This window comes from Solea solea, chromosome 3 (genome assembly GCF_958295425.1).
Source record: "Solea solea chromosome 3, fSolSol10.1, whole genome shotgun sequence".
NCBI lineage: Eukaryota > Metazoa > Chordata > Actinopteri > Pleuronectiformes > Soleidae > Solea > Solea solea.
Window position 1 is genome coordinate 11,391,909 of NC_081136.1, and position 24,009 is coordinate 11,415,917.

Below are 24,009 nucleotides of genomic sequence, written 5' to 3' on the forward strand. Positions count from 1 at the left end.
ACATGGGAAAGGAAAGGGTGAGTGGAGGATTGATATGGGCTGCGGTCTCACCATTAGATACTAACTTTTGCACAAAGAGGAACAACTTTTGTTTCCTCAAGAATTGTTTTCATTTGTGAGGTTGATAGGATGTCAAGGACAAATTCAGATTCAGAAACTGTAGAAAGGAGACGCTCTTGTTCTTCAGGTAAAACAGCACAAGTGTTATCTCTACTGTCTTCACCACATGTGGCCAGGATATATTATTTCCCTATGTTTATTTTTGCCATAATGTACACTCAGAGCTTTCAAAGAGTTGAGGTGAATGTACAGGATATATATAATAATATGTATAATATAACTATTATTAAAGCAAACACTTGGTGAATGAAACAGCTGCAATGTTGCAGCATGCCAAATGACAAGTGGTTCAATTCAGACCGAAGCGTGTGCTGTGTGTTGAATAATAAGTGTGAATGAGTGAGCTTGTCTTGTGCTTGCAAAAGAGGCGAAATAGGAGGTGAGGGAGTGAGAGAGAACCACACACAAGATGAAGGAAAGGAAAGGAAACCCCACTGCTGTATTCTGAATGTGGATTCTCTTGTGTGCGGATATATTTTCTGCATTTGGAGGACATTTACATTTACATGTCGGTGGTCAGTGACGTCACCTCTGAGTTGACCACGGTTACTCGGGAAGTCAGAGAAAACCATAATAGCAGTAGACCCACAGATAAAAATTGAACAATACTTCTGATTTACTATGAAACAGATAAGACAGAAGTACAAATACCAGTAAAAGTAGCTGCTTCTTCTTTCCTAGTTCTTTCCTGTTGAAACAACAGTCACTCAACTTGGCAATTTTGACTTTTGACTAAAAATTAAACGCACCATTGTTCTATGGCCATGACAACCCAAGAATTTTTATGATAAAGAAACGATACACTTATATAAATGAACTTATCGGTAGTATATTTAATTTCTGCTTAAATGTTACACACCGGCGCTTCATAAGTTCTTGTGAGGATAAACATGGTGTTCCATATTATGTAATCAACAGAAAACCTTTTATATACTTTATTAATCCCTTATGGAAATTATTTCTCGGCATTTAACCCATTCTCTACTAGGAACCTTCCTAGAATTAGGAACAGTGGGCAGCCACTGAGCAATGGTGGTTGGGTACCTTGCTCAGGGGCACCCCAGCCCTTTGCCCTAGTGGGGACTCTAACCAGCAACCCTCCAGTTACAAACCAAAGTTCCCTTTCCAACTTGGCCATGGCTGCCCCATTACCAAAGGGTAATTACACACTTAAAATTTAAGTGTGAAATTACACCAACAGAAATAATATACCTAACAAATAATTGCAACATGTTAATGTATGCATTGTTGAAATCGTCTAAACCAGGTTCCATAATGTCATTTTGGTGTCATATATTATATATATCACACGGAACAAACCCTTTCTCTCCTCGTCCTGTTCTAATGTTGATTGTGTTTATTATTTTAAACACACAAGCTTGATAATGAAACAGAAACATATTTAAATGCATTTATAAAACAAGCCTAACATATGATGCAAAACACAGATGGGAGGAGGATCCTGGAGGCTGACGGACCCCAAATGGGCGGGGTGAGGCAGAGAAAAGGAGGAGCAACGATGTTGTTGCCGAGAACATATGAACGGGGGAACATGTATGTCGACTCAAAAGCAGCCTGTCTTCTTCACGGGTCGCCTGTTTGCGCGGTGAGACAGACCAGAACGACCTCAAGTGACTTTTCTGTGTCCTTTGTTTTGCCGCGTGCGCTTGTGGAACAGCCAGAGAGGATGTGTTTGTGTCTTCAGCCCACACCTGCAACAAGGAAACAGTGAATGGTTCTTTTGTTTTTTTATATATATATAATTCTTTCCTGTTGTTGCTTTCACTAAGTTTCCTTGTGTTAGGTTTAAGGACTCTCATTGGAATATGCGCCTTTTGCGTGACAACCTGGACTTGAATCGGGTTTAGACTGTGACCTGGAGCACCACCTTTGAACCTGCGGCGGAACCTGGCTGCAGACCCAGCTGATGTGTTCCTTGATGAAACCTCGCTGTTTCAGTCTGGAGTGACGCGCTGTGACGCTGACGCGCAGAGTTGTTGTTTTTTTTAACAGCTTTCACTGACACCTGCAGTTTTTTCATAGTCTTGCAAAAGCCTCATTGTCACAGGCTGCTGACATCGCATCACCATCCAACTTTTTTTCTTTCCAGATAAGCGCGCCGCGCGTCAGCGAACGTGCTTTTTTTACGCACACTCAAAAAAGGCGTTTGAGCGCAACGCCGGGGTCGAGCGCAAGGGCAGCACCTGCCGCTGTGAGGTGGAGAAGATAGATTTTTTTGTTTTATTTATTTTTAAGACATTAGAATAAATAGCAGACATCAAGATGACGGACGGTCCGAGACAGAGAAGCAGTATCGGCTCCGCCAAGGATGCTGCCGGCGAGGATGCTTCCGGCAAGGACTCGGGAGGAGTTGCGCTCAAGAAGGAAATCGGGCTTGTGAGCGCCTGTGGCATCATTGTTGGTAAGAATCTATCACCATCATTGCATTATAAGAGACTGTAACCTATTATATTATGGTCATGTGTATTTGCCTTCGAGCAGATGGGTTAGGGTTACATACAAAGGCATAGAATGACAAAAATGGGTTGAGTAAGAGTGTGCCCTAAATGTTTTAGTGCTTATTTATACACAGTCGGCTCTTGGAGCTGTACAGAAGCTGCACTGGGATCAGATTCCACCATAGCATAATCTGTTTTATTGCCAAGTTGGTGTTTACCTTACAAGGACTTTGCAGAACAAACACAGAAACATGAACAAAATCAATAGTCATCAAAAAAGATCCAGGATTAATTAACGTAAAATGAGTTAACGAATGAGCCTTTTGCACAGCAGCCATTTGGGCAGGTCACAGTGGGAAAATCACAGGTGTAAAGAATCAAATGAATGATGGCTGAGTTCCATTGAGCCTCCTCAGTTTCAGCTGGTTAATCAGTCCCACGGTCCTGATATTGTTGATGTGGTCACTAAAACATGTCACAATGGCTGCTGTGCAAAGGCCCCATTACATCAAATATGCATTCATTCATGCACACACTAACACATGCACACACTGTATGTTCAAAAGTGAGCATGTGCTTTCTTTCTGCACCATTGTGACAAATGCACAACACTCATAACGGCACCCTTTGTTCCTCCAAACGAGCATAGTTCAGAGGCAATTTTATGCTTTTGAGAATACCAGCCTATAAATGAGTTGTAAACTGGTTTGATTATTATGTGTAACTCTTCTGCTCTGAAGTGTTGTTTTGCAACATGACTCACGCCCTCGTGTTCTCATGGCATGGTCGGGAATTCCTGGCGCTTTCATCATTTTTCTGTTGCCTGAAGATGATTTCACCACCCTTGAAAACTCTGTGCTGTTTAGGGACTTTCATTGAGAGAAGGGAAACTTAAATCTGTCAAAGTAACCAGGGATGCCATCAGTAGAGGGATCTGTATTTGCATAGTTTGAAATGCAGTGAAATCAGGATCACTAAACTTTGTGTGAACCTTTTAATTGTTGAATTGTTGACACTCAGGTCCAGTGTGTAAGAATGAGTGACATCTAGTGGTGACTCCTGCACCCATCCCACACTCGTCAGGGAAAGCAAGGCCTTCACCTACATATAAAAGAAACAAATTTTCAATTTTTGCCAATAAACCATATCAAATGAAACACACTGAACCTTTAAAAATGTAATAATGTGTCTTCCTTTTTCAAGGGTGTGGCCTAAATTGTCACAAGGACACTATGTCCTCCTTTGTTTTTGCATCAGCATGTAGAAAAACCTGATGTGTTCACATTTAACATGTGATTATTCTGATGTATCACTAGACTTAAATCAGTGACACCTAACATTACACTTATCACCTTGTAATGGCGTTAAATGCCTAAAATAAACACAGGAGTGGGTCTGCACAGTGGCCAGCCCAACACACACACACACACACAGATAACACAATCAGACGTTCTCATCGATCGACACCAAACACACACTCTCACAGAGATGAAATATGGCACAGGTTGAAGAGCGCGTGTGTGGTCTTCCTGTTGACCTTGACAGGTTGAAGAAAAAGGGAGAGGATGACTCACCCATTCTTGTGTTTCCACGGTAACGGGAGGAAAGAAGAGTCTGCGTGTGCACACACACACATGAGAAATCCAGAGAGGCTCATACTGCAAGTGTGAGGAGACAGACGCTGGGCATGTCGGGGGTGGGGGGAGGAAAAGAAAGTGAGAGATGAAGAACAACGTTGTCACTGAAATTTTGGTGGGGAGACCTCATTATTTCTCATTTTATAACTCACTGCATACATCCTTGAGCTTCCACTGGAACGCCCTAATTTCTGGTGCACGAGCTATCTTCTGGTTATAAATGATTCAATATATTTTATGCATTTTCTAGATTTTATAGATACCGATGTCATAATCACTAACTATGTAATATCTCTTTTAATAAGGGATGGCTTGTTATCATTTTTTTTTTTATCTCTGTTAGTTATTGCAATCTTTGGGCCAGTGTCTAATACTGATACAAAGTCTTGTATTGGTGTTGGACCCATACCGATACCGAGTATTGATACAGTACTCAATACCAGTATGGGACCTATATCAATATGTATCCGTTCATCAGTTGTTTAATTCAAAATACAAGCAAGCGATTCCTGTGCAAGCTGCTAACATTGTCTCCCTGTCGCTCCACCCTTTAATCTCTCTTAACACCATTGTTAGTTTAATCATGAAATTTATCTCGATATTAACAGACAAGTTGGCAGCGGCAAAACCATCATACAGAGGCTTTTTATGGCTGTCCAGAGTCCATGCACTTTGGCACAGTCATCAGACTGTTCTTGGCTTGGGATTACGTCCTTGATCAAGCCATTCATTTAATGCTCCTTCATCTCCTTGGGCTCACGCTGTCATGTGTAAGAGAGAGGTGTGAGCTCAGGTGACTTGTCTGATCCTTTTGATCATGAACATAGCCCACTGGGTTTCTGTGAAAAGGGCAGAAGGATATCAAACACGTTTATGGCCTATTGTGAAGTATATGCATTTATTGCTCATGCACACAACACTCTAACATCTAAAACAGCGCAAAGGGCCACGTGGAAGACGTGTCCACCCTTTCTTACTTCTTACTATTTAATTTGGAGTCTTGGAATCACTCAACTCTCAAGTTTAGCTTTTTTTTCATTGTTTTTATACTTCAGAACTTGGCAGATAATTGGTTTTATCGATTAACCTTGATTTGAACAAAAATATGACAAAGCTGGACTTGCCACCTGTTTGTCTTCATATCTAATTTTACGGTTTGCGTAAATTTTCCTGTGAATTTGTTCCATACTCCACATGGCTTGTACAGCACTGGCCTGCATGATCTGTGTCAATTTACCACCAGATGGCTGATCGAATGGGCACCGACAGGAAATCCAAGTTCTAATATTATGCAGCTGATTGGATATAATAATGCTCAGCAAACACCCACAGACTGGTTAATATTCACAGCCTTCTGTTGGCCTGCAAACGCTCCATCTTATGTCTCTGTGTGATTTCTAGAGTTTGAAAGATAATGCCACCTTATGGAAACATACTTAGGGATAGTATATTATATATATTACATTTCTGCCAATAAGCTCTCTTAAATATTACTAACGTCACCTTTAATTGTTCTTATTTTTATGTTTCTATATATCCTCCTTTGTCCTCATTTGAGACAAAAGGATGTAAAAGCAACTGCAAGAACAGGAAACATAAAGATTCCACATTAGTCAGCACTGGCCTCAGAAACGTGCAAGTGTGCACTTTTTGGTTCCACCAGCTCTTTGAAACAGCCAATACGAGCATCTTATCTTTACTCGCTTTTAAAACCGTGTTGCAGAATCAGAGGCTAGAATTTACAGGAGCTAATTACTGAGTAATTTTTCCAATGCAGCTACTGTTTTGTTTGATGTCAAAGGTCACGCTCAGAGGACCACCGCTGTCATAAAGATGTCAAAACCACCAAGGGAGGCATGGTGTGATGGTCCTGTTTTTACCTTTAACCTACAACTGCACTTACATAAGTGCACGAGCAGCTGACCTCACCACCGACACATGATGCTTTTGGGGAGTCTGTAAAAACTGTTAAAAAAAGCTCCAGTGTGTGACTTCTGTCGACAAAACACATTCTAGGTTTATATTCCAACCGTTCAAACTTGATTTCACTATCTCTGTCTTCCCTCCATCAGTCGTGATATAAAGCGCATCACTCTGTGTCTCCACAGACACAGAAAACACCACACTGCTATACTGAGAAACACGGAGAGAGTTGTGTGGAGCTGATAGACTTTAATCATGATTGTGTTGAATGTAACAGACGTTTGTTTATAATTAAAAGTTACACTCTGCAAGGAGAATCTTTTAAAATATTTTTTAAATCAATTTCGTCGACGTTCTAAACCCAAATCAGACTATTGATTAAGCAATTAGCTACTGATTACTCATTACCAATTCTCAGATTTTTCAGCTTCTTTAAAGAGAATTTCTTCAAAACCAGCGGGGGGGGGAAAATTCAACCAGTGATTGTATTACTTATGTTGTCAATATGATTTTTGACTTTGTGGATCCTTAAAGGCCGAGCAGAAATTGAATACTGTCAATAAGTTTGTTAATGCTTTAGTGTATTAGCACTTTAAAATAAAATAGTTTGTTTTTTGCAGCCTTAGTAGACGTACTTTAGGCAAGGGCCTTGCTTTACAGAGGCCACCATCTTGCACCACCATCCAGAATATAATGTCTAAGTGAGTGCAGCGGCACATGATCCGCACACACCCTAACGCTTCACTTCATACCTTTGACCTTTGTACATATAATGCCACTTGGCATTTAAAGTCAGCCCGTTATGATTCAAAACTTCAACCTTTCACCCTGATGTCTTTTTTTTTTTATGATTGGGTGCCAAGTTCACGCACAGTCAGAGCACATGCAGTCTACTGGATCTGACAGCAGGTTCCTAACGTCAGAGGAGCGACTCCTTTCATGTCTGACCAGAACCCAGTCATCCATCCCTCCATCTTTTAGCTCCTGTGCAAACTGCCTGGCACTCTGATGATCATTGAATATGTCACTGAATATGCCCCCCCCCCTTCTGCGTCTATCTCCCATCCCTCCTCCCCTTTGCACTCTTTCACCCTGCTCTCTGTTTTTGTCTCCTCATAACTCTGATAACTCTGTGTCTAGTCAGCAGAATGCATGTTCCCAATGTGTCCGCTTCATCTCTGTTTGAACTGTGTTCGCCCCCCATTTCTACCATTAAGAAGGCACCTTTTCTTGTTTTTCCTGTCCTGTTCTGTCTTTTTACAGTTGTTTCTCCCGTTTCCGCTCTCTTAAACTTAATACAATCTTTTCTCTTGTTGAAAACAGTCTATAAATTCTGGTGTTTAAGGGCCATTCAGCAATTTTCTTAAGGAGTCCCATAGAAGACGTGTTATAAATAATAATGGACGTAGTTGACTCAGCAGACGCTGAGATCTACTGGCTTTATTCCACAATATGAGTAAAGCTTCAATATATCAAAGCCCTAGATGCTAGACTTCCCATAATGCAACTGGGTAGCATATATCAATTGATTAAATGCTAACATTATTCTCTTGAGCACTCTAAGTGGCTTATTTCCTCAAGTCTTGACAACGTTCATGCAGAAAACAATACAGCTTGATCTGCTTTTGCATTTCTATTATTTAGAACCGGTCTTGTAGTTTCCTTCTCATTTTTTTTTTGCATCAACAACGCCTTTTCTCCTGCCACTCACTGGATATTTTCTCTTTTTTTCTGACCATTCTCTGTTAACTCTACAGATGGTTGTGTGTGAAAATCTGAGTAGATCAGCATTTTCTGAAATACTCACGTCACCAACTACACCAAAGTCACTTAAATCACCTTTCTTCCTCATTCTGATGCCCGGTCACGTTCTCTGGTTGCTGCTTCAGCAGTTTGTCTTGATCACGTCTTACTGCCTAAATGCATTGAGTTGCTGTCTGGTGATATTTGCATTACCGGACAGTTAACGTACCCAGTTGCACATGACATTTGACACACTTCTCCCTTCACTTCTTCCTCCAGGTAACATTATCGGCTCAGGTATCTTTGTCAGTCCGAAGGGAGTGCTGGAGAACGCCAGCTCTGTGGGCTTTGCCCTGATCGTGTGGATCATCACTGGCATCATCACGGCCATTGGTGCGCTGTGCTATGCCGAGCTGGGTGTCACCATTCCCAAGTCGGGGGGAGACTACTCCTACGTGAAGGACATCTTTGGAGGGCTGGCAGGGTGAGTAAAAATTATACTTGCATAAAGACGTTGTTATGATCAAATTGTATCTGAAAAGCATTGGGGTGACCAGTGGTATGACTGTGATCAAGTGCAGACATTTAAAAGGTCAAAACAGTTGTGCCAAAACCAAAAGCAATTGACAGAAACACACTGTTACTTTGGCCCCTCGTTCAAACTCATAAAAGAGTGCAATAAAAAATATTTACCGCTGTTACAAGTTGTAAAGGTTTGCTAAAGAAGAAAATACAAGGTGAACTGCTGTAAAATTAATCTCTGTCTTGACACCAGAAGTTGTATTGCTTTCATAAATGAAGCAGACAAAGAACAAATGAACGCGTTCACCCAGGTCTTGTGTTCCCACTAATGCCAATCAGAGCAGAAGCTGATTAAAAACCTGTGTGTACTGCAGAGTCATTTGACCCGGGGAGTGAATGCTGATTGAACACATTCCCACTGGTCAAAAAAACTAGTTTTAACTGTTTTTTGACTGGTATATTTATTACCTTTATGCGTTTTAAATCATCATGTCTGGTTTACTTATTCAACAATAGGTGAAATGCAGCTTTCAGTAAATGCTCGGGAACCCTGCTACGCTAGTTTCCTAGCAAAACAATATCGTTTGTTAGCGTAGATTTCACACACACTATGTCTTTGCCCAGACTGTAAACACAGATTAGACCATTGTTTTATTTAAACTATCACAGGAATTTCAGCAGCGGTGTTTTGGGAGAGGAATTCAACCAGACAAAACAGCCAATGATTGTTTTTGTCCCTTTGTAGAGGAGCTATCAATACACATCAATGCACTTTTACCTCCAGAGACTTTGTAGACGCTAAGTTTGAAGTGTCGGGGCCACGGTACTTTTCTCTGCCCTCCGTCCTGGATAAATACACCGTCTTCAAGAGTTGTTTGTTTGCGTTGGCCTCCCCCTCCCCCCACCCCCCCCGTGTGTGTGTGTTTTTATGTGGCCGTGGAGTTGTGTTTTCCGTGTCCACATAGGTCAACGGAGACGGAAATGCTTACATTACATTGTCGCAGCCAGGTGATGACGGGCTTGTTGTAGAGAAAAGGGACAAATTGTAAAGCTGTGTACAAAAGGATACTACGACTGTGTTATTCTGGATTTACAAAAGAGTTACGCTCATAAGTACATGCGAATAAAATCAACATTAACTAGGATTTTTCAGTATTTTAGAACAGTCCAACATAGGGCTGCAGCTTTTTCTATAAGGAATGAAACTTTATTTTCTGGATTAATCAATAAGTTCAGAAAATGATTAATATGTTCTTAATTTTCTGGATTAATTTTCTGGATTTCAAAAGCTATAACATATTCACATTTAAGAATCTGAAACCAAAAATACTAAACTAGAATATTTAGTAAGTAACATTAAAGATGTATTATTAACCCTATGCACTGAATTGTCACGAGTAAAGGTATGTATTATGCAGAAGGACTGCTATTTGAGCGTTATTAATTATTAATATGGTTTTATGTTGTGGCCGGTCAAAACAGTGCTACATTAAACTACTCTTAGTTTGTTCAGTCCACATTTGATACCAGTTTATTTTGTATGTAGAATATGAAAAACCTCATATATAAAGCAAAAGTGAGTGAAAACACACACACACACACACACACACACACATTCCTGTGAGATAATCCTATTAATGCAGTCAGATGTACTGATCCTTTCTAAGCTTTTGGAGAATTTTGCAGAAGAACCACATGCCTACTTCTCTACCACACTCACAAATATCCCGTCTCACATCTGAAATCCTGCTCGATGGCTCTCTAAAAGTATTAACTCAAAGATGCTTGTTGCTGAACATGAAAAGCAGAAATGTTGGTATAGTAAATCAATAATCTTCATGTGCTTTCCCCTGTGCCACTTTCTCAAAGGTGGCAATAATTTGTTATTTTTTTGTCACCTTAACCTGTTGGCTACCGGATTTTTGTCTCAATTAATTAATTAATCTCCGATTTTTCAGCTTCTTAATGGTGGATCATTTATTTCTTTGCCCCATATAACTGAATTTAAACTGAATATTTTTGGTTTGTGGACAAAACATGACTTTTGAGAACATAATTAGACCATTAAATAATCAACAGATTAATCAATTATAAAAATAATTGTTAGTTGCTACCTTAGTTAAGCCTGTAAAATAGCATAAGAAAAAAACAAGTATTTGAAAGAGGATAATTTGTTCCTTCCACATAAAGTACAGCAACAGAAAAAACAAGGATCAAGTCCTCATAAAAGACTGGAACTAGGGTCAGAAAGGCCAAGAATAGAATGAAAAAAAAAAAGAATGTAGTTTCAACTAAAAATAACCAGTTTGAATAGGAATCTGAAAAGGAAGGATGTATATGTGGCGATTGTACCTTTTGTGATGTGTTCCACCACCTGTTATTGCTCCCACACACTGCATTTGATCCCACACACCCCTGCTGTTTCTCCCATGTCTCGCGTCTCCCACCATCTCTCACCGCCCTCCCTGTCCCTCTTTTTTTTTTTTAGGTTCCTGCGTCTGTGGATCGCCGTGCTGGTCATCTACCCAACCAATCAGGCTGTGATCGCGCTGACATTCTCCAACTACGTCCTGCAGCCTCTGTTCCCCACCTGCTTCCCCCCGGAGAACGGCCTGCGCCTGCTGGCTGCCGTCTGCCTCTGTGAGTAGCATGTGACTCGTGTTGTGCAAATGCTACCGTACGACACAGACACATATACGGTTCCACCTTAAACTTCAAACAGCTGAAACACCATTACGTATTATATATGTTATTATTATTATTATTGTTGTAACATGTTTCAAGCGTAGTGTAGCCTTGTGGTTTTGACACCAGTGAAACCTGCCAGGTAAGAGCTTGACAGGAGGATTTTCACAAAAATGAGACACTTCCTCCTCTGCTTCAGCTCTGCTTACATCCTCCACACACACATACACGCCCTTAAAGGTCCAGTGTGGAAGCATCAGTGACATCTCGTGGCGAGACCGCAAATTATAACAAACGGAGGACTCCTCCGCTCACCCCTTTCATACCCAAGTGCATCGGGGGAACTACGGTAGCCTTCAAATAACAGAAAGGATGTCATTCTTCTGAATTTGCATAGTAAATGTCCACGCTGTGTTCGACATCAGACTGTACAAAGGCCCTTGGATCAAGTACATATGAAAGACTTATTCTAAGGTTAGGGAAACAAAAAAAGTCTTATTATTAAGACTTATTATTATTATTATTATTATTATTATTAAAAGTCTTATTATAAAGTCTTATTATACACCTATACAAATCTACGTATGGGGAATATGTTCAATTTAAATCCTTCTTAATATTACACACTCGACCTTTAATGTGTTTATACAATGAAATGATATTACGCAAAATAGTTTTGAGAGTCTTGAATCTCTTTTGAAAATAAAGTAGCAGATAGATTGTCAACACGTCACAAAATGTTCTCTTCCATTTTTTGATACTTACTAATAATTTCAAGAGATTACCAAGACGCCGCTTGATTAATGAACGACAATGAAACACAACACGTTCACTGGCAACAATGAATATCCAGTCATGCAATGATATGTGTGTGTGTGAGTGTGTGTCACAAATTAGTGCCATATTACGATCATTTCTGGGAGGTTGACGGTTGACGGAGTTACTTTATTCACTGCCTCACTTATTCAGTGTAGATTATGCAGAGATAGTAATAGACCAAGAATAGCCTCAAGAAATACTACCAAACGTGTTTGAATGTTCCTGTTGAGACAAGCTCAAGTGCCTAGAAACAACTAACTGCACTATATTAAAACAGAGGGAGAATCCCAGTAATTTACTGGCTGCTTGAAATGAAGACAGAGATAAATGACGGTGACTTTTTAAGACAAAAAGTGCAGCCATCTAAGTTGTTATTTAAAGTGGTCACAGATTTAATGGATTGAGTATTGATTGATTAATCTGGTTTCTGTCCGCCTGTGGCCGAGTGTTTTCCACTCTTCTCTGAAGCTCTTCTGTCATTCAGCCCTCTGCTGGAGTTTCATCCATGAGAAAAAGGAGCATGAAAGAGGTAGAGGAGGAAAACGGCAAATGTGAATGTGTCACAACAAATGGATGAATGTGTTGACGAGGACATGACAGTGGTGGATTTGAAGGTTTCTCGGCATAGTTCACACTCACTGGTAAAATACTGCAAGCAGCCTTCAGACAGAGAGAGAAAAGGGGGCTTCAAGATGTCCACGCACAGATGGGCCCAGTTGGCGGTAGTTTGTTTGGCCCGACAACGTGGACACATCGTTTTCCTAAACATGGACAATAATCTGCACAGACCGGATGATTCATGGCTAAATCACGTTTCACCAAAGCTCTCGATGCTCTTTGTTTTTGTTTACACTCCAATGAACCACATATCCATCTGTATTCTTTGTCTCACTTCCATGAATAGCTGGAAGGAAAATGGGATTAGTTGTGACAGTGATTGTTTGACAGGGATTTTACTGCCTGGTTCTGATTTGTTCTTCCGATCGGGCTCGGCCAGCAGAATGATGGAGTTTCTGTCTATAATCAATTAGAGCATTCTGCAAAAAAAGCAACTTTTTTTTTTGCAGATTTTTTGTTCTGAAAGTAGGTGAGAGGTGACCTGCCACAGCACTTACGTCATCCATGCTGTTTTTAGCTTTTTAGTTTGTCTGTGTGTGTTTTTTTTCTTCTTCTATTTCTCTGTGATAATGTGTGTGCAGAAGAAGATCACATGATATCACATGATATTACATTCAAATCCAGCTGTAAGTGACAACTCTGACCAATGTGAGTGACAGCAAGTGTTCACTTGCTGTCACTCAACAAAGAAAACAGGGGAAGGGATGAGTGTTTGTAGCAGAAGGATCTCTGTTTACTTGTGTTAAACAAGTTTACTTTAGTATTTTAGTATCCAATCCTCTCTGTTTGTGTCCATCTTTAATGTGGGAAACAAATGCACTCTTATTTACCTAAAAACAAACCTTCACAAACCTCTCAAAGACATCTAACATGAAGCCCACTCTGCAAACCACACTCTGTCCAGCAGGGCCACACACGTTTGTTCTTGTGCATCTGTCGCATCTGTTGCAACTCAGCTCAGGGTTATTTAAATGATGGCCTTAATCACACAAAGTCAGAAATAGGCCTATTTAACGATTGTGCCCAGCTGGCCTGAACTCACTGGCCTGTTGTACCCAGCGGTAGAGGTCAAATCAATGTATTTGTCTGCGATAGCTGAGCCTGAAATGGGAGTGAGATAAAGAGAAAGGGGGGGGATAGATCTGTATATATCCACTATTAATTAACAAGCACTAAGGTTGTGATTTATTCAATAAAAGTGTAACTAAATCCCTAAATGTAAGGATTGAAATTATACCCACTGTGATAAAAATGAGCACCTCTACTGCCTCTCTGGTTAAATACCAGCTACTGCATTCAAATTTGACCACCGGCTATTTTAGTCCACACTTTCATCACTCTCTTATCTTATCATTGTCTCAGACTCCTCCCCCTTGGCATGGCTGCCAATAAGAAAAAAAAATATTTTAACCACAGTACAACTCACCTCAAAAAAATGATTGCCTTAAAAAAATTTAATCATGTAAATGATTTGTGAATAGTCAAAATTACTGTTCTGATGCTGGTAGTTTGAGTCTGGTTTTCAAAATGCGAACTAAATCCTAACCATGTGTTTAATTGTTAATATTGTGTGTGTGTGTGTGCAGTGCTGCTGACTTGGGTGAACTGCTCTAGTGTGCGATGGGCCACCAGAGTGCAGGACTTCTTCACAGCTGGCAAACTTCTGGCCCTCGGCCTCATCATCATCATGGGCTTCGTGCAGATCTGCAAAGGTGAGCTGTCTGATGCCATCTGTGCCTCCCTATGAATGCATGTGACCTCAGTCCTCCTCAGTCCTCCTCAGTCCTCCTCAGTCCTCCTCGTGGTGCCAGCGTGTCCGCGTGTGCAAAGCAAAAAAGGAAGAGTCACCGTAGGACGTCCCCCTGTCACAAGGGACAGCACAGGCGCTCAGTGGACTCAACAGGGGTCAGGAAGTTTCTGGGGCCCCACTCAGCTAATAGCAGCATGCATGCGTGGGTTTGCAATTCAAACATGGCAAGGGGCCAGTTATGACAGGGGCCACTGAAAACAGGCCCCTGTAAAAACAGATTGGGGATTTTTGAGTTGTGAATAATGAAGAGCTCAGAAGATGGTCGGATGGGAGATTTTAAGGCAAATAAAGATTCGACTTATTTTCCTACTGCTTGTTGTAAAGTTCATCTCAGAGGAAAAAAAACTATGTTTACTGAAGATCATGTATTGTTTAGAGAGGTTAATCACACTCTTTCATTCTATGTTTTACACACAATGATGTTGATTCTTGACTCAGGTCCTCAGGTTTACATCAAGGACACAGAAAAAAACAAACAAAATGAGGCAGTTTCGATTCAATCAATGAAATCCACTCTATTGTCCCCACAGGGACATTTTTCTTTTTCTTGGGGAAAACTGCTACAGCAGCTGCAGAACAATGCACAGCGTGACACAGACAACAAAGGACATAGTTCACCGAATTTAAATAACAGAATTAACAAAGAAGAGGAATATTGCATAAGCCCTAAAAATACAAAAACGCAAACAAGACCAGATATAAGTGAACCGAAAGTACAACACTGTAAAAACAGTGTTTATGGAGAACATAACAGAATGAACCTGTGTCTTTGTTGAGTCGTGTGACAGATGTTGTAATATAAAGAGCCTCAGACAACTGGTTTTTTACGTATCTTTAAGTTCTATAAACTGCAGGTGACAGATTATATTTTGTTCTGGAATGGAATGTGTTTTCATTTTGCCTCTTCTCTTCCATGAACGTCTCCACCTGCAGGAGACTACTACTGGTTGGAGCCAGCCAATGCCTTTGAGCCCTTCCAGGAGTACGATGTGGGTTTGATAGCCTTAGCCTTTCTACAAGGCTCCTTCGCCTATGGAGGGTGGAATTTCCTCAACTATGTCACAGAGGAGCTGGTGGACCCTTATGTGTAAGACACTCGACTCTCTAGTTGTATTGTGATTTAAAAAACAAAAAAAACCATTGTATTAAATCTGTCATCGCCACTGGGGAAAAAGCTCATTTATGACTCCCCGTCTCAAACCGTCCATTTTGAAGCGTATCAGCCAACCATGGTGGCTTTTGTTAATCCCAAAATGCTGCTGCAAGTCTAATCACCAGAACAAGTATGAGCACATGACCCTTGTCCTGGCGTACTGTTAGCTTCTGTATTGACTTCGAAATTCTTGTACTTACTTTTTAAGCCTTAAATGGCCCTTATTTACATTTCAGAATTGTTGAACTGGTCTGTGCCAGCCTGACCACCGAGATTAACCAATAGAGCTGTATTTGTTAATCCTAAACCTCAGTATGTGACAAAAGGAGATTGAGCCTTTGCCATTAGAACTATGGAACTCTCTTCCTATTGATCTTAGATAAATCAAATCCCTAGCTTTCTTTGAAGTCCCTTCTTAAAATGTTTGTATGAAAGTTTTTGGGAATATGATCCGATTTGATCACATTTATTGTGACTTGTTCTTATTTTTTATTATGTGTTTATGTTTCATTCTATGTGTTTTAATCAGTATTATTGTATTCATATAATAGTTTTTAATTATTTTGTAAAACACAATCACATTGTTAAGAGTACTCAAATTAGAATTAGAATTAGTTATTATTTGCACACACACACTAATTAGTGATAGTAAATTTGACCTCTGCATTTAACCCATCCTTATTACTTAGTAGTGAACACACACACAAGCCGGCAGCAGGAGCAGTGGGCAGCACGTTTTTTAATGCTTTAATGCTTGGTGTATAAAGTGATCTATTTAATAATTTCCTGTCTTCCTTTCAACAATCTTACATTTGTCATAACCGTGCTATCTATGAATACACCTACCCTGCCTAAGATACCACTTTTAATTTCCTGCTTTAAATCTTTTCCATAAATTTTGGGCTGTGTTTTGTGTCCTTTCAGGAACCTGCCACGCGCTATCTTCATCTCCATTCCCCTCGTGACCTTTGTTTACGTCTTTGCCAACATCGCCTACGTCACAGCCATGAGTCCTCAGGAGCTGCTTGCCTCAAATGCTGTTGCCGTGGTGAGTCGATCAGTCTGTGTGACGTCCCTCAGACAAGCATGCTAATAAAAGAATGACTCTGTCGCCCTCTAGTGGTCTTTGTTGGTCCAGGCTAGCCAAATGAATATAAAATAAATGTTTTGTTACCATTTTAGTTGCATATCAATCATGAACATTACATTACATTACATTACATGTAATGTTCATGATTTATATGCATGTAAATAATTATAAGATGAATGTTTGGTTACCATTTTAGTTGCATATCAATCATGAACATAATAAAACAAAGTCTAACCTTGCACCTGTGTGTCTCATCCATCTTGAAAACCTTCATCCTTCTTTTGCCCGTCGCAGACGTTTGGTGAGAAGCTGCTGGGAGTCATGTCGTGGATCATGCCCATTTCTGTGGCTCTGTCCACCTTCGGGGGAGTCAACGGTTCCCTTTTTACCTCGTCAAGGTTTGTAATTCACATGTATTCAAACACAAAGAGTCAAAAAGTGAGTGTCATGTAATAGGTACAGCAGGTTATTACTAATTCTGACTCTGATGCTTATTTTACTGGTTTCCGTAATAAACGATGATTTAAATCATTGATATTTAACATTTCGGCTGATCCTGGACTTTCCTGAATAATCCAACATTAGTCCACTGTTGTAGAAAACCCAGGGATGGACCACTTAATACAGTTAATATAAGCTGACTTGTGATTATAATTATGTTTTTATAGCTGTACCACCTCAATAAAATTGAAATATACATCATTTCTTGCACACAAATCCCCAAAATCAAAATAATAAGATCTGACCTGGTCTCTCATTTTCGTTATATAACATTTGAATTTCTTGTAAATTTGAATTCTGTCTTAAACCGTGTTCGTCTCTGTCTTGTATAGATTGTTCTTCGCTGGAGCCAGAGAAGGCCACCTCCCCAGCCTGCTGGCTATGATTCACGTCAAACGCTGCACTCCCATCCCTGCGCTGCTCTTCACCGTGAGTTTAACTCTCCGTAATATTATCTCATTATGAAGTGTGTGACAATTTTCCCAATCTACGAGTAGATTTCTGATCTTGAGGCCATGATTCAATTCAGTGCCACTGATAAACTCATCATATTTTACGATGTGACAGCTTCAAAGATTGGCTGCATCATATCTTGATATCAAAGTTAACTACAACTGTTGTTCCCCCCCAGTGTCTGTCCACTCTGCTTATGCTGTGCACCAGTGACATGTACACACTCATCAACTACGTGGGCTTCATCAACTACCTTTTCTATGGAGTCACAGTCGCCGGGCAGATTGTCCTGCGCATCAAACAGCCCGACATGCACCGGCCGATCAAGGTCTGTTTATGTGACGAAATTTGATGTGTTTTCGCTACATTTTTAGCCTCATCATGTGCCTAATTTCTACAGTAAGTTCTCCTCTTTAGGTCAGAATTGACAATTATGTAAAGGCTACTATTCGCAGAATCACTGAGAGAATGACTCAAAAAGAAATTGAACACTAATGCATCACTTTGGCAACGAAGAGAACATAAACATACCCTATATACTGTAGAAAAGACACAGGTACAAGTGATTAGGGCTGGTGAGGCAATCATACGAGTGTGAAACTTGACAGGAAATTTAGAAATGACACCAGAGACTATCAAAATAAAAGACAGAACAGACTAACTGACAACTAAACTACAAAGTATATGTTTATTTCATATGTTGGGAAAGTGTCAAAAGTGACAATGACTAAGCCTTATGTTACATTGTTTCTTCCTCCAGATCAGTCTGATATGGCCGGTTATTTACCTCATCTTCTGGGCCTTCCTGCTCATCTTCTCTCTTTACTCTGAGCCCGTGGTGTGCGGCATCGGCCTGGCCATCATGTTGACTGGTGTCCCTGTTTACTTCCTGGGAGTCTACTGGGACAACAAGCCACAGTGCTTTAATTCTTTTGTTGGTAAGTTAACTTTTACCCCGTTAACTTTAACGCAGTTGGAATTATTATCTGTTGAAATATAACACTTTTTTCTTCTATTTTCTTCCAGGCAAAATGACATACTTGGGCCAGAAGTTCTGCGTGGTTGTTTACCCGGCTGAAAGTAAAGGCAGCAGCAGCGAGAGCTGCAGTGCAGAAGGAGAGGAAGGAGAGGAGATGAAGGAGACCAGATCTCCTCTGTCCAAGGACGACGGAGATTCAAGCAAGACAGCGGACTGCTAAAGCTCCTTTCTATCATCACTCACCTTCCCCTAACATAAACAGATGCACATGTGGGCGCACACATACACAAAGACACATGCAAACAAACATGCGATAGCCTACGTCACAGTTTGTCATGGATCAACACATCATGTGTTTTATTCATTTTTTTCAGTATTGAACTAACCAATAGTTTCTTTGCCAAATATAATCAGAGATGACACGACCTCACACTTTTCTATCTTGGGTCTCTCAAAAGTGCAATAAAAGGTTGGAGCCTTCCAACTTCTGCGTACGTGCTCAAACAGACACAATTTTACTATTCTTCATCATCATCATCATCATCCTCATCATCCTCATCCTGCTTCTAATCCTCCCTCTTCCCCTCCACACACTGTCTGCACACTCCCACTGTAACGGTGACTTTTTAAATTTTTTTTTTTGTATTATTATCAAGAGACTTTCACTGTTATGCGTTGGCTACGCAAACACGTCTTAATTTTAATTATTTGTTTTGGTCCCATTGTAAACTTTCCTTTGTCGTACCTTCAACACACCAAAGCTACATTTAGATAGCACAACATTATATTCAGATCAAACCATTTCAGTTTCAACAAGTGCTGTCGTTTTTTTTGTTTTTGGTTCTTTGTTGTTTTCCTTCTTAAACATGGCTGTGATTCCAAATTGTTTCTCTCTCTTTTTTTTTTTTTAGTGATTGTGATAATTGTTTATATCAATTAACTTTGTTGTCATTATAGTTTTAATATGTACATGGTTTTTTTTTTTCATTCGACATCATATTCATTCGGGCCTATTGTTTTTTTATTACTCTTGAACCAGCAATGTTGTGTGAGCTGTATTTTGTGTTGGTAAATGCTGCACAGTTCTTGTAAACTGACTTAAGTAGGATCATTTCTGTACTCTGGCACCATTATTGTGGAAGATACATTGCTGCAGAAGCATTTTCAGTTCATAAAAATCCGTTTTTTATGAATTTTGACTTCTTGTATGGACACTACACTCATAATGTTGTGTCAAAAGTGTAGGTTCAGCTTGGACACACGACTAGAAAGAATAGTTAAATCCCAGTAGTATATTTTCACCTCATATGCATTGTTAATGTGCAATCCCCTACACCGACTCATGTGAATGCCCTTGGGAATTTTTTTTTTTTTCTTAAAATCAGCAGGCATTGATTTCAAGTATTTTTTAAGCCTACCATCTAGCCATGTTTGGATATGTTTGTGCTTTGTTTAGGGTGTAGAGAAAAAAAAGAGCCTTTCATAAGAGAATATTTTTTTGATTCATACAAATCACTAGAGATTATTTTATAGTGCAATATAATCACAGGCACCAGCAGAAAAAACTGACCGTGCACCTCTGAATGAACCCATTCTGTGTATTGTGGTTATAGCTACAAATGTGTGTGTGTATATATATATATCTATATATATACTATTATTGCTCACAACACTCCTTCATAGATAAACACAAAAGATATATACTTAAATGTTGTCAGTGGTTCTATAACCTGTTCGTGTCTCAGGGCGTCCCCACTGCCTTCTCCTTACATACACTGCCGCAACTCAACAGAGCTGACTCATTGCTTCTCTGAAGTCCCGTTTGTGCTTAGTGTTTGTACTGGTGCTCAATTTTTCAACCAATCCCAAATAGTATCTGTGAAATCTTTGTCACATGTCGACTTAATAAATCAATTTATGTTCCATTAAATTTGGGCCAGTACTGCAAATGTTGCTCTTCTGAAAGTCTAAGGGGAACAGGGTGTCTTGGATGTCTTTACAAATACAATGATTGTGTTTTGTGCCTGTACGGTAACAGTTGTTGTGTATTTACATTTATGCACAGATTTCATGACAGTCTGTACTTTGTTTTAGAAAATTTTAAAAAAGATATACTCGTAAATCAGGGCCTCTTTTATGTAAAAAAAGAAGCTCACTGTCATAATCTTAAACCTGTTATCCTATCATTTGGCATAATTAAAGGTCCAGTGTGTAAGAAATAGTGACATCTACTGGTAAAAAGCCAGACTTACAAACGGAGGACTCCATTTATCACATACATCTCCCAGGCACATCAGGGAGCTATGGTGGCCTTCAAATACTTAATATGTGAAGTAAGCTTCCACTTCTAAATGCACTTGTAAGTTTGCTATAATACTTTAAATCACATTTTTTCTAAGCAAAATACTCATACGTATGGGTGACATATTTCATATCTGCCAAAAAGCCTTGTACATGTTGCACACTGGACCTTTAAATTCCTGTAATTTTCAATGTTTTCAATAATGAGAAGACGATTAAGCACACGTAAACCCTCACTGTGCATAAATGAGGCCTGGAAATGCTGCAACTTTGTGTCATGTGGTCAAATAGCTTAAAATCTGAAGGATGTTCACCAGTGCTGATATCTTTGACTGACTTGTGTATCTGCCTCACTGTTTGGGGTCCCCGTAAGAGCTACAACCTCAACTTTACTATAGTTTAGACCAAAACAATCCTTCATCGTGGAGGAAATATGATGTTTCCTGTTTTAACAGGCATTATGTAAAAATGATCAAGCATCAAGCATTTCCTCTTTTTTTGCAATATATCAGAGGACAATAATATAACACTTGGTGAGAAGGTTTAAAACTAAGTCATTCTATGTACACACTGGTCTTGATAAGTTAAATTGCCTTAGTTTACTGACCATACTCTCATATCTCTCAAAACATTTGTCTATTTTTATGTTGTAAATGTACATATTGGTGTGTACAGTGTGTGTGTGTGCGTGTGTGTGACAGGAATAAAAACTACACATGTGAACCACGGTTTTCAGTCTCCTTTGTTAACATGTGAAGAATAATGCACACAAAAAGACAAAGGTGAGGCATATATGTTGTGTCAATGTCATTTTTATTATACTCACTAATCCACAGCATAGGCCAGCAGCATGATAGTTCTGTACTCACACTGAGGGGAAGGAGTGATCACAGCAATCCCAACTGTTCACACTACTTCTCTAGACATACAAACATACATCAGTGTTAAACTGAAGCCACTGTCTAAGTGGTTGACACTCTCCTGGTCTTCTTGCTCAAGTAAAAGTGTGCACTCAGCACTAAAATCTAACTAAATACTTAACTGACAGAATGGACAGGCTACTTTTGAAGCGGGTGGAAAGCACATAATAGTAAGTGGTACATAATCAAGAGAAACTGGCAGGAGAAGCAATATAAACATGTCCTGTCCTTATTTCCCATAAAAAGAATATTTTTGACATTTTAGGTACATTAACATATTCATTTTGGGGCATGGAGAGGGATTGGGGTGTCACCTTTTCAGTGTCCTGTGTCATAATATAAGATGGATGTGGATGTTTCTATCAAGGCTTTTGTCAGTTTCTACTTGCACTGTCAATGGAAACCTTTAAAACAATACTCAAAACTAACGCCAAAATGTCAAAATGAATATATATATTTTGTTTAATTTTTAATGTATTTCTCCTTTTTCAGCTTCAATATTGAGTGTCTAGCTATAACAGTTGGTGAGAGGTTTGCGGACCACACATTTATGAGGCTGCCACAAGCAGAACTTATCTCTTTACCTACTGCTCTGTGTTGCCTACAATGTAATGCCTACAGCACCACCAGGGGACTCTGCAACCGTTGGCAATGTGTCGTTCATGTAACCTCATTGGTGTAGGCATTGCAAAAGCTAAGAGGTGTTCTATAGTAACGGCTACAACGCCAGTTTGGATTGGAGGCTTATGGGTGAGTGGAGCAGCTGTCCTCCTCGCAGAGCTAGTACCAAATGGAGAACGGAGCCTCCCTGGATTTTATAGTCTGCCGCTGTTTTCTCGTCATTCCTGAGAAACGCAAGCAGAGAAGAGGACGTCAAACAGCAGAAACACCTCTATTGCATTATATAATTGTAACGGTGACAACATTGATAAACATATATGAAGCAGCATGATACCGTAGGTGGGTTTACTGCCTATTTTTAATGAAATTTTTATTTTTGCATAAAAAAACAGAATGGTAACACATAAGATAAAAAAAGGTTAAATAAACAGTTTAAAAGATCATTCATTTAATTATCTCTTAAACTGTTTATGCTTGAGAGTGGTGGAAATTTGGTTGGTCGATAAAAGATAAAATGAAATATTACAATTGAAACAGATTCTGAAAATAAAAATATGACATTAAGAAATCATGTGACTGAAGCATCACTCCATCTTCCACATTTTCACTGCACTGTCAAAACAGAGGAAGAGAGGAGGAATGTGTGGACTGATGAGGAAACTTAACATTCCTCAACTTTGAGCAAGAAACTAATAATAGGTGGAGGCAGCAAAAAAAGACACCAACAGCAAAACAGGAGCTAATAATCATTTCCATTTTCTTAGTGAACTAACTCCTCATACTTGCATTTTATTTTACATTTTGAGGAATATATATAAGTATAATTCCCATACTATCATTAAAAAGAAACAACTTGTAATGTATCTGAATAAGAGAAAACTGTTCTGATCTGGCCTTTTTTTACATGATAAAATAAAACAAAATGTCAAACGTGTAATGGTCTTACATTTGTTTCCCACTGTAGATCAACCTCTGCTGCTGGGGAGGAATCCCTTCCTTCTCCTCCACTCTCTCTTTGATCCGCTCCACCTGAATGGAAATTGATGAAAATCACAATGACTGGTTGGACATTGTATGTTCACAACACGTGAGTGAGTGAGTGAGTGAGTGGGTGAATAAATCAACAGATACCTTATCTGTGGGCTCTATGTCAATCTCTATCTCCTTTCCAGTGAGTGTCTGTGACAAATGTACATTCAAATTGTTATTGAAACATTCATGACGCTGATAGCAACTGTTTAAATGAGTGGCTAACTGTTAAAAACCTGGCTAATCGTCGTGCATGGTGTGCCTTACCTTCACTTTAATCAGCATCTTTGTTTTTGCAAAATTAACGAAATGTGTTTGACTGCTTGTTTGGTGAATCTATTCCTGTAATAACTTTGTATTTTAATACGACTTTATTAGCGAGGGACTAGATATTCCCTTTTAAAAATAGTCAATGGGTGTTTCCTGTGTTTCTCCGCAAATCCGTCCGCACCTTTCACCCGTGTGACAATGGTTCCGCTTCAAATAAAGTCTCACTTGCGTCATTTGCCGTTGAAAGTATACCAAATATGTTGGAATAATTAATCTAGTATGAGTATGAGAATCGCCAGATAACCAAACGATATGGCTTTCGATACATTTAGATAATCCTTACGACAGCAGCACAA

General features: G+C 39.6%; 2 protein-coding genes across 2 annotated transcripts; one reads left to right on the forward strand and one right to left on the reverse strand.

The window, feature by feature from the left end:
- Positions 1–1,664: 1,664 nt before the first annotated feature.
- slc7a8a (solute carrier family 7 member 8a) lies at positions 1,665–19,700 on the forward strand. Its single transcript, XM_058624766.1, has 11 exons — positions 1,665–2,542; positions 8,162–8,366; positions 10,893–11,044; positions 14,113–14,238; positions 15,270–15,423; positions 16,414–16,537; positions 16,874–16,977; positions 17,413–17,509; positions 17,712–17,861; positions 18,294–18,471; positions 18,560–19,700. The coding sequence occupies exons 1-11, from the start codon at positions 2,404–2,406 to the stop codon at positions 18,730–18,732; spliced, it is 1,602 nt and encodes a 533-aa protein (XP_058480749.1). The 5' UTR covers positions 1,665–2,403; the 3' UTR covers positions 18,733–19,700.
- A 1,907-nt stretch (positions 19,701–21,607) lies between these two features.
- On the reverse strand, positions 21,608–23,823 carry nedd8 (NEDD8 ubiquitin like modifier). Its single transcript, XM_058624445.1, has 4 exons — positions 23,651–23,823; positions 23,486–23,533; positions 23,301–23,383; positions 21,608–22,578 (listed from the first exon to the last, which is right to left on the reverse strand). The coding sequence occupies exons 1-4, from the start codon at positions 23,666–23,668 to the stop codon at positions 22,452–22,454; spliced, it is 276 nt and encodes a 91-aa protein (XP_058480428.1). The 5' UTR covers positions 23,669–23,823; the 3' UTR covers positions 21,608–22,451.
- Positions 23,824–24,009: the final 186 nt, after the last annotated feature.